Here is a 12385-nt window from a genome sequence, read left to right on the forward strand (position 1 = left end):
TAACATACTTCAAAATTAAGCTCCTACCTGGGTCTCCAAATTTTGTTTCAAATGCACTTTTGAAATCTACAAATCACAAAATATATTTCTTATAACTAAATCGATAAGCACAATGGTACAAACATCCGAATTTGCTTTTAAAAAATATGTGATATTTATTTATTATGCCATCATACCAGTGGTGCAGTTATCGTTCAGGAATTTTCCTACAGTTATATGGCCCTTAATTTGTGGCAGTTTACTTATTCTCTTTGGTAAGCGGTGGGAGACATTTTGTGCGTTAAACACGATTTCTATTTTATTCCTAATTTGATTCATTTTATTCAGTTCTTTTAGTCTAGTCTGTTACTGAAAATTGCTTTTTACAAATAAATAGTGCCATATGATAGTTTTAGTTAAAATTAAACACGTGTGTTATCATCTGGTCTGTCGTCATGGTCGTACTTGACATTGCGACATGTTACAATATTCCTTCTTTCCATCACCGAATGTCATTGTACACAATGGTTTCTTTACATAACTGTACAAGTGTAGAATAAACAGATGGAGCGTATTTATTAAGGCCGAGATGAACTAATGTTATAATAAGGTACATTTTATGAACATTTCATGTACCATATGATTGTTTGATATGTTGTTAAAGATGAAAATGATTGGCAGTGGACTGCACCAGAAGCTATAGACGACAAAACTATGTTTAGTACAAAGTCTGATGTATGGTCATTCGGGATATTGCTGTATGAGCTCATCACCTTTGGAAAAACGCCATATGCTGGTAACTAGAGTATTTTTAATAAATACCAACATACCGTCTATCATCGTTATCAGTTTCTTCAAACAACTTTTTCTTTTGAATTGCACAGTAGCATAGATGATTCTTTAAAAGTCTTTGACAAAAATGTGCAGACCGATATTTTAACATATGATTCCCATGTCAGGTATAAAGTAATCACAGGTAAATAAAGAGGGTAAGATACATAGGGCGTAATTAGTTGTTTGCCTTTAGTCACGAAGTCGCATACACTACCAAATATATTCACCTTTATTCGGGATTAATGTTTTAAGAAGGTCTCAGATATGTGCATATGAGCAAGGAAGACTGCCCGCTAAGACTCATTAATAAACAACCTGGTATAAAGAAAAGGAAAGCCGAGTTCCAAGGACACAGCCTCTTGAAACCACAACTCCTAGCTTATGGTTATAATATGTGCTCATAGTTATATACACCAGAATATAAAGAAAACTATACATGAGCGGAAAAAAATCAAGGAACAAAGTAGGGCACCGCCTTGGAACGGTCAGTGGCAAACATACCACTGATGTGTTTAATCAGGTTAATTGTGCACACACCCTTACTTGCCTTAGTCTATATCCTTACCATATTCCATAGTTACATGACAATTTGAATAAAGGTAATCTTTGCTAGGAAATTCACTTACACAAGGGCAGAATATTATAGCTGCCTGTTATGAAGTTTTCTAACTGTTCCGTCACACAAGCGTAATGTCTAGCTATACAAGGGCTGAACACCGTACACATGATGTGGTCATAACTTCTTTTCATAAAACTTTTTTATTATTTTACCTGATACAATATGGGACATATGCAATGACCTAGAATTTTGTAAAGTTTGTAAACAACATTCCCATGAATAAAGGTTTTAATAAACCTTGCCGCAGCTAAAACCAAATCTAGAGACATTTATTTACAAATGCTTGTCCTTTTGAATCATGATGGATGTTAAGAGTGAGGTTGACTGCATCTTAGTTCAACTTCCCATTTTTTTTTTGGACATATGGTCGTTCCAGAGCGGCTCCATGTGAAGTTTCCGTATTAGCGGTCCCTTTGTTATATTGCTTTGCATGTGTTGATGGCGTCAGTTCGTCTTTCGATAGAGCGAACGGTTTCCGCATATTTACTTGAGAACAATATGACTCAGAACATTTAAACTTGGTTGTATTTTTGAGGTTATGAAGTGGATGATCCTTACTGTTTTGGGGGTCGATAGGTCAAAGGTCAAGGTCACAAGGACCTGAAACTTGAAACCGGTTTCGGTTCAATAACTTGAGAAGCACTTGAGCTAGAAGCTCCAAACTTATTAACTTGATTAGAATTATAAAGTAGATTAATTTCATTGTTTTTAGGGTCAGAAATTCAAAGGTCAATGTCACTGAGACCTGAAACTTACAAGCGGTTTCGGTCCAATTAAGTTAGAAGCACTTGACCCAGAATTTTTAAACTTGATTATACAGTAGATGACTGCTATTGTTTTAGGGGCCAGAATATTGAAATTTATTTCTACATGCTAGAGAAACGTGGCTTATGAATTAGATGATATCTATTGTTCAAGGGGGTTAGTAGGTCAAAGAGCAAGGTCATAGTATTCACGGTACTGAAAATGGGACAACCTATCAGGCATCATGCGGGGACGCATGCGTGTTTTACAACAATCTCTTTTGTACTTGTTATCTAGATGGTTTACTTTGTGTACGCGTTTATGTGCACATGTTATTCGTTAACTCATCCATACATACACTGTCGTAGGGTTTCATTTTGGCGTATCATTTGAGTATGTTTTTTTTTCTTTTGAATCTTTGTTTGTGTTTATTTTACCTTATTCTTGCATATCGGATTTGGCGTTTCCGGGTACTTTAACCATGCCATCAATATCCATTTGACACCCCTGTGCTACATGGCTCTCGTGCTGTTATTAACAACGATTCGAGCAATAATCATATATTGTTTACATAAAATGCGATCAAAATAAAAACTCTTGAAAGTTGTTCTATGTCGGGATATTGTCCCTTACAGTATATTTCTCGATTTAAAATAAATTATTTTACTGAATACGCAATAAACGATGAAATTAAGCAGGAGCTTTGTTGTCGTGCGTCATTAAAAATCGTGACGTCACTTCTGTTTACGGACGTTGATTCCCCGCGCTTTGCTTACATACGCTACTATGATAAACACAGCTTCATATAAAGCTTTTGTTTTGATTTATTAATTCTATAATTTGATTATATACGGTATGCAAGAAAAATAATCTACCACTGGTAAGTGTGGCTGTTGATGCAGATGGGAATTTCCAGTTGTCGGGTAACTGTTTGGCTGTAACTCGACAGAGCCTTGTTACCGCCAAAACAGTTACACTCGAACCGGATATTCCTATCTGCATCTACAACCAGTGACAGATTATTTTATTATTGAGTTTTTCAGTATAATTTAAATGCGTTGCAGGTTTGATTAAAAAAGATACGCTTAGCCGTTTACAAAAAGGATTCAGACTGCCGAAACCCAAAGATGGCCCAGTACCATGCCATGTCGCTTTTTATGTTACAATGCTTAAATGTTGGCATCAGTTACCTGAATGCCGTCCAACATTTGACTTCCTCCAGGATTTTTTCCACGACTTTGAAGTTGCAATTGAATATGAGATAGGCTTAGAAGGTAAGATTGCCAAAAGTAAATAATTCACCAGGTTGTTCTTTTCCTTCTCTACTAAAGCCTAAACTACAAAGAAGAAACAATATATTAAACAACAAACATCCGTAGAATCAGATGATTGTCCATCCTTGATGTCCATACATAATCCATATATTTGATATGTGCTTAATTCGCAGTTTTATCTTCGACAAAATCAGTTTACACGACGCATTCTGTTCTACATAAAAATTTCATGCGATGCAATATGTTAGACAGACACGAATACTTTGATGTCTTCAGAAAAGCTGATATTATCCATTAGTTGTAAAATATTTGCTACATCTAAATAAGCGAAATAAGTGCGGTGTTAAAACGGCATGTAGGTAGTTTCTTTAAACCTATCACATTAAAACATTTTATTTGTGATATGACTGCACGGTTTACCTGTTTGATAGTATCTAGTATAAATGTCTTCATTTCGCTGTTAAATTATTGATAAAGAAGCATTTGTTTTTTAAATGTTCTCGTATTTTATTTATTTGAAATGTTTGAAATGATCTTTCTCAATATCTATTTTACATATACGATGGCTAATTTAATGGAATATAAGTTATTACTAACTTGTTCTTTTATCTTCTCTCTTACAATATATCGATCGAAAATATAGTCTAAACAAACTATGACGTTTTAAAGAGTATTTAGATTTCCCTAGAATAAATAAACATATGTTTAACAAGTGTTGCCAGAAGATGATGCTTATATGAAGGAAATAGTTATATGGTTCTTCGACCTTGCACTTTCTCTATTCAGCATTTATCAATAACAGTCCCATGTCTTCACCAAGATATTTTGTGGACAGGAATATGAAACATAGGTACACAAGGGAAGATAAGTCTGTAAATATTTCAGATTTGGTTATTTTCTTATGCTGCGTAGTTTCTCTCAGTTAGTGTGATTTATTTGTTACTGTCCGTGTTCTACAATCAGGAATAGTTCCAATTACATATATAGTAAACATGTGTTGTCGTTTCCTTGCAGTCTACCATTGACGATTAATTTCATTTCCTTTTTTTTTTCTTTTTGGAATTGCCTGAACGACAGCCCGTTCATTGACATTATTACATGTAGACATGCATTTTTTAACAATATACATCAAAACACAATAGAAGCATTACAAATTACAGTTCCTACCTTTCTAAGGAAAATAACAAAAAGGAATATTTATATTCTTCTACTTAAGTTATTTCTTTTCATGTCAAAAGTGTCTAACAGTTTATGTACTTTAGAAAGTCTTTTAGAACGTGTGTACATACATTTTTGTTTTCGAGAAACTTGGTAAGTATTAAAATATCGGTATACAAGATGTTCCAAATGTTCAGATGTTTCATTCTTCTTTCACTCAAAAAATATGATTTATATATACAGTATGAAATTGTTTTTAATAGTAAGTTAATGTCATTATACTTCTTAAGGTCTATTTTATAACCAATTATTATGCTTTTTAAATTTTCAAAAGATTTATTAATTCCACATTTTCTAAAAGTTTTGTCAATTTTTGACCAGAACGAATCTAAGTATTTGCAATTGAGGAAAAACGGTCAGTCTTCGAATTCGTTGCAAAATTTGCAGCAAGGATTACTTTCAATGTTCCATTTAAGCAAGTTTGAATTAGTTGCGAGTATTATGTGAACGGCTTTATATTTGAATTGTTTTATTTTGTTGTCAACATTACATTTGTTCACAATATAGAAGAATGGATTCCAGTTACTTTCACAGGATAGAATATCTTCCCAGTATTTATGTACATATGGTTTTGTAAATTTTGAAGAAACAAAGGTATTATATATATCCTTGTTCGTGGTTTCTTCGAGAAGTTCGCCTTTGATACGAATATGGTAATATGTTTTAACTTTAGTACGCACAGACGTTTCGGATTTTATATTATGTTACCATGCATTACGCAAAGATTGTTTAATGATATTAATTGCTGCGATCCAATTTTGCTTTCTTGCTAACTTTTGATAGATAAAATTGGGATCTATTTCGCCATTGTTTGAAATAATGTCATTTACAAAAATCAAATCAGAGTCGATCCACGCTTTGAAAAACAGGCCCTTCCCTTTGTGTTTAATAAATCTGTTTCCCCAGATAAGTTGCTTGCGAATATCATAAAAAGTGTGTACTTTCTCTGTTTTATCCACATACCTTTTTGTTTTATTTCTATCCAAATTTCAATTAAATTTTTATAAAACAATGGGATTTTCAAGTTTACGTTTGGAAGGCTTTTAACTGAATCTATGTTAGTATTGAGTATGAGAAGATTTTTACCTTCCCGGTTTAAGAAAAAAAGATGGTATTACTTTCCAATTTGCATTTTCTGTTGGTTTTAAGTTTTTAACCCATTTTACTGTCATGGTTTTATAAAAGGAGTAAATATCTATCATATCTAACCCTCCATCTAATCTGTGACCTATTGTTGTCGTTCGTTTTACTTTATCATTTTTTTCCGTTCCAGAGAAATTGCATTTCCTTTAGTAGCTTAGCAGTTACTGTTTTTACAAGAATGTATTGCAAGTGAAAAATAAGTCCATCATTTTGTGAGATAGAACTTGCACTCTATTCTTATTATTATTGCCATATATATCACTAATTCTTGACTCTCGAAAAGGGGTCTGTCTGTCGGTCGATCGGCCTGTCTATACACCGTTTAGTTTCCGATAGTGTTGTTTAGTATGTCAAAGGTCATATTCACAGCGACTCCGAGACTAATAACGGTTTCCGCACAGAAAATGAAGAACTCGTTTGCCTACAGTTGTTAAACTTCATAGGAGGATTGCCTGTAACCAGTAGATGACTCCTTACATACCCAGTTGCCTTCGAGCCTTCATTATGAGGGCGTATGTGTCAAAAGCTCTTGTTCATAATTCACTTAATTCTCTTTATACCTTAGAAAAGTGTGTCATGAAAGAAATAATTATTCATAGTACATAGGATATGGAACTAAATATGGCAAAGATGTTCCCGTTTATGAATTTACACGGAGTTCTTACTACAAGGGACACACTCTATCTACCCTGGAGCCTTTAAAAAGGGTAGTAAAAAGGTCTTATATCCTGCCCGCCTAGATCAATATGGATGACACAAAGCTATAGATCGCTGGATCGCTTGTTGGATCACCGGGCAAGACGTGATGATTTGTTAAGAAACACAGTTTCGAAAGTCATTCGTCACATCTGATTCCTGTGGAGAAATCTGTAGTTACTTGCAGTAAATACTGGTACTAATATCTAGGAACACCGCTCAGGTTAACTTCCTGTCATTAATTGAAATACTGTTGAAAAATGGAGCTAAAATCCAAAACAAATGCCCCGTGACGGAATTATTGCTCTCTTTCTAATGACTGTGATGAACTAGTCTACGTTTAAATTTTTTAAGGTATTCGCTAAAATTCATTATATCAAATACTTAGTTGTTTTTTTTTTCATTTCATGAGATCCCAATATACAAGACTTATACATGCGCGGAACGTTGCAACAAGGGTCACCAACGCATACTAATGAGAATATCAGAAGTTTGAGAAAATCAGGTAAACAATTTATTCGTCCGTATTATAACTGTATATGAACAGGAACATTCAAGGAAAGACTTCTTTCAGTCTACATTTACATCTAATATTTGAATATTCTATAGCAAACTCGTTTTCATTGCTCAATGTTTCGTAGTTTGTTTGGATTTTTTGCGCAAAAAACAACGTCAAGCGATTATCAATGCCACAGTGTGCCACAGTGTTTCACTGAGAATATTTTAGAAAAATAAGATATATATTCATTGCAACTACAACATTATTAAAAACGTATTTTAAGGTATGACCCATGTAATAGTGTACCTCCTTTTGAAGAGTGTTCAATTCCTACAATAAACCTACCTTGACTTTAATTTTTCAGGGGGCATAGGTTAAATCCCCACTGGGGCAAAACTATTCCCCCTTTATTCCATTTTTTCTAATTAGTTTTTTTTCCTTTTTTTCAAGACTAATTAGTGATTTTTGTACAAAAGAAAAATTTTCATCTGACAAGTGATTTCTTGCAGTTCAGATTGCATTTACCTCTGAAACAGAAGGGGGCAGAGTTAGACATCTTTAAAAACACTGAGTTACATGCGGCAAAAGTTTTCTATTTTGCCTTTACTTTTTAGATTACAAGTTGTGAAAGAAATGTATGTTGGTTTTACTTCTGCCCCAATGTTATCTTTGAATGCAGTTGCACAGGACTCGACCTTAACTTTTCAATGTTGAAGTTAGAATTCTGTCACATTAAATCCTTTTACTTGAGGCACCCTAGAAAACAATGATATTCACAGTTTTATTTTGTGTTTTATAATTGTTTACCAATAGTTTGACGTTTCTTTTATCAAAATTAATGGTATAATGAATTATCTGCAAAAGTTTTGGACCATCACTTTGAAATTTACCTCAAATTAAGCCTGGGGAAATATCATGAATTATACAAAATATATATAAAAAAACGGCACGATAAATCTTGTTTAAATTTTGCATACAAGTCTCTCACTGGATACAGTATATTTCTGTAACATTGTTTTAAACATTTAAAATATTCACCATTAGGTGGGACATACCTTATTTGAATTATTTGTTAGAGTAAAAAGGAACATGTCTATAGTTTGGCATATGTTAGCATATAAGTGGTTGATATAAAATAGGATAGTTTAAATGAAGCATGTTGTTATTGAGAGTCCTGAGCAATATATGATCATTTTTTCAGAAATACGACTTGATTCTCAGAAGTCTGAGCCACAAGAGTCAACTCCAATTACATCTGAAAGTATTCAAAATGTAGGGATAACAGAACCAAATGCAGAGAATTATAACAATGGAAAGACTCGAGTTGATGTTGGTGTTAGTGTGAAAGAATTGTACGATTATGACGCAGGTGATGTTTCTAAATAAATATTCTGTTTGTTGGTTTTTTTTGTTTGTTTGTTTTTCTTCTATCTTTTTCTGTATTTTTTTTCTTATGATTTACAGATATAAAGTACACATCTCTGAGGGTGATAGAAGGATCTATTTCCATTTTCAAACCATCTGTAATAATGTTAATATTATAAGATTTGAGTATCCAAAATGGCTGAAATTTACTGTGGAGAATACCCCCGTCACAAGGAAATACTTCTTTCAATCTACATTCATATCTAATATTTGAATATGTTATATCAAACACGTCCGTTTTCATTGCTCAATGTTTTCAAAAATATGTGCAAAAACAAATATGACGCAGTTATCAATGCCACAATGTTTCATTGAGAATATTTTAAAATAATAAGTAATATATAAATTGCAAGTGCAACATATTTATAAGAACGTATTTTAATTGAATTATTCTTTAGAGTAAAAAGGGAACAAGTCTATAGTTTGGCATATGTTAGCATATAAGTGGTTGATTTGAAATAGGATATATTAAATAAAGCATGTTGAAATTGATAGTCCCGAGCAATGTATGATCATTTTCAGAAACACGACATGATCCTCAGAAGTCTGGGCCACAAGAGTCTACATCTGAAAGTTTAGAAAATGTAGGGATAACAGACCCAACTGCAGAGAATAATAACAATGGAAAGACTCAAGTTGATGTTGGTGTTAGTGTGAAAGAATTGTACGATTATGACACAGGTATTGTTTCTAAACAAATATTTTGTTGTGTTTTTTGTTGTTGCTGTTGTTTGTTTGTATTGTTTTATTTTCTTTGTGTTTTTTTCTTATGATTTAAAGATAGAAACTACACATCTCTGAGGGTGAAAGAAGAATCTATTTCCATTTTCAAACCATCTGTAATAATGTTAATATTATAAGATTTTAGTATCCAAAATGGCTGAAATTTACTGTGGAAAATACCCCCGTCACAAGGAAATACTTCTTTTAATCTACATTCAAATCTAATATTTGAATATGCTATATCAAACACGTCCGTTTTCATTGCTCAATGTTTTCAAAAATATGTGCAAAAACAAATGTGACACGATTATTAATGCCACAATGTTCCATTGAGAATATTTTAAAATAATAAGTAATATATAAATTGCAAGTGCAACATATTTATAAAAACGTATTTTTAAATTAATTGAATTATTCTTCAGAGTAAAAAGGGAACAAGTCTATTGTTTGGCATATGTTAGCATATAAGTGGTAGATTTGAAATAGGATATATTAAATAAAGCATGTTGAAATTGAGAGGCCCGAGCAATGTATGATCATTTTCAGAAACACGACTTGATCTTCAGAAGTCTGGGCCACAAGAGTCAACATCTGAAAGTTTAGAAAATGTAGGGATAACAGACCCAACTGCAGAGAATAATAACAATGGAAAGACTCAAGTTGATGTTGGTGTTAGTGTGAAAGAATTGTACGATTATGACGCAGGTATTGTTTCTAAATAAATATTCTGGTTTTCTTTTTTGTTGTTGTTGTTGTTGTTGTTTGTTTTTTGTTTTTTTGGTTTTTTATTTTTTTGTTGTTTTTTTCTTATGATTTAAATATATAAACTACACATCTCTGAGGGATGATTTAAAGATATAAACTACACATAACTACACATCTCTGAGGGTGAAAGAAAGATCTATTTCCATTTTCAAACCATCTGTAATAATGTTAATATTATAAGATTTTAGTATCCAAAATGGCTGAAATTTACTATGGAAAGTACCCCCGTCACAAGGAAATACTTCTTTCAATCTACATTCATATCTAATTTTGAATATGCTATATCAAGCACGTCCGTTTTCATTGCTCAATGTTTTCAAAAATATGTGCAAAAACAAATGTGACGCAGTTATCAATGCCACAATGTTTCATTGAGAATATTTTAAAATAATAAGTAATATATAAATTGCAAGTGCAACATATTTATAAGAACGTATTTTAATTGAATTATTCAAATTTATTGTCATATTTTAGCATATAAGTGGTTGATTTGAAATAGGATATATTAAATAAAGCATGTTGAAATTGAGAGTCCCGAGCAATGTATGATCATTTTCAGAAACACGACTTGATCCTCAGAAGTCTGGGCCACAAGAGTCTACATCTGAAAGTTTAGAAAATGTAGGGATAACAGACCCAACTGCAGATAATAATAACAATGGAAAGACTCAAGTTGATGTTGGTGTTAGTGTGAAAGAATTGTACGATTATGACGCAGGTATTGTTTCTAAATAAATATTCTGGTTTTCTTTTTTGTTGTTGTTGTTGTTGTTTTTTGTTTGTTTTTTTTTTTTGGTTTTTTTTCTTTTGGTTTTTTTCTTATGATTTAAAGATATAAACTACACATCTCTGAGGGTGATAGAAGGATCTATTTCCATTTTTAAACCATCTGTAATAATGTTAATATTATAAGATTTTAGTATCCAAAATGGCTGAAATTTACTGTGGAAAATACCCCCGTCACAAGGAAATACTTCTTTCAATCTACGTTCATATCTAATATTTGAATATGCTATATCAAACACGTCCGTTTTCATTGCTCAATGTTTTCAAAAATATGTGCAAAAACAAATGTGACGCGATTATTAATGCCACAGTGTTTCATTGAGAATATTTTAAAATAATAAGTAATATATAAATTGCAAGTGCAACATATTTATAAGAACGTATTTTAATTGAATTATTCTTTAGAGTAAAAAGGGAACAAGTCTATAGTTTGGCATATGTTAGTATATAAGTGGTTGATTTGAAATAGGATATATTAAATAAAGCATGTTGAAATTGAGAGTCCCGAGCAATGTATGACCATTTTCAGAAACACGACTTGATCCTCAGAAGTCTGGGCCACAAGAGTCTACATCTGAAAGTTTAGAAAATGTAGGGATAACAGACCAAACTGCAGAGAATAATAACAATGGAAAGACTCAAGTTACTGGTGGAGATAGTGTGAAGGAAATAATCGATTATGACGCAGGTATCGTTTCTATATAAATATTCTTTTGTTTTCTTGGAATTTAAAGATAAACTACACATTTCTGAGGGTGAGAGTAGGGTCTATTTGATTTTCAAAACATCTGTAATAATGTTAATTTTCTAACTTTAGTGTCCAAAATGGCTGAAATTTACATTGGAAAATACCCTCGTCACAATGCAACAAAGTTTGCAAAAACCAGGCAAACAATTTATTCTTCATCAATGTAACTTTATATGATCAGGAACATTCAAGAAAAGACGTTCGGTCTATATCCACATCTAATATTTGAATATTCTATATCAAATACGTCCGTTTCAATTGCTCGATGTTTTGAAAAAAAATGTTCAAAAACCAACGTGATGCGGTTATCAATACCACAGTGTTTCATTGAGTATATTTTAGAGTAATACGTTACATACAAATTGCAGCAACAACATAATTATGTGTGTGTGTGTGTGTGTGTGTGTGTGTGTGTGTGTGTGCGCGCGCGCCTGCGTGTGTGTTCGGGTTTAACGTCTTTTTCAACAATTTTTTAGTCATATAAACGACGATGTCTTGTAGCAGTGAGCACAATGCCAAACTTTACAGTGCTGCATCATTGGAATATCACGCCGTAGACACGTGATATAATACCCCACCCAGTCACATTATACTGACAACGGGCTGACCATTCCTAGCACTACCCTCTTTTAATGCTGAACGCCAAGGAGGAAGTTACTAGTACCATTTTTACGTCTTTGGTATGACGCGACCGGTGTGTGTGTGTTCGGGTTTAACGTCTTTTTCAACAATTTTTCAGTCATATAAACGACGGTGTCTACTTGTAGCAGTGAGCACAATGCCCAACTTTATAGTGATGCCTCACTGGAATATCACGCAACATGACGCGACCGGGGATCGAACCCACAACTTCCCGCACTCGAAGCGGACGCTCTATCACTAGGCTACCGAGGCGGTTCAGCATAATTATAGAAACGTATTATAACTGAATT

The 12385-nt window shown here is 32.9% G+C and overlaps 1 protein-coding gene across 1 annotated transcript in view; it reads left to right on the plus strand.

Annotated features, from left to right (window-relative positions):
* The window catches only part of LOC128555917 (tyrosine-protein kinase Abl-like), a 64359-nt gene that overhangs the window by 42327 nt on the left and 9647 nt on the right, over nucleotides 1-12385 (plus strand). The window contains exons 10-16 of the mRNA XM_053539736.1: nucleotides 644-775; nucleotides 3241-3450; nucleotides 8208-8375; nucleotides 8954-9112; nucleotides 9701-9859; nucleotides 10479-10637; nucleotides 11235-11393. Of these exons, the coding sequence (XP_053395711.1) occupies nucleotides 644-775; nucleotides 3241-3450; nucleotides 8208-8375; nucleotides 8954-9112; nucleotides 9701-9859; nucleotides 10479-10637; nucleotides 11235-11393 (1146 nt within the window). The remainder of the gene's footprint in view (nucleotides 1-643; nucleotides 776-3240; nucleotides 3451-8207; nucleotides 8376-8953; nucleotides 9113-9700; nucleotides 9860-10478; nucleotides 10638-11234; nucleotides 11394-12385) is intronic.

This window comes from Mercenaria mercenaria, chromosome 3 (genome assembly GCF_021730395.1).
Source record: "Mercenaria mercenaria strain notata chromosome 3, MADL_Memer_1, whole genome shotgun sequence".
Classification (NCBI taxonomy): Eukaryota; Metazoa; Mollusca; class Bivalvia; order Venerida; family Veneridae; genus Mercenaria; species Mercenaria mercenaria.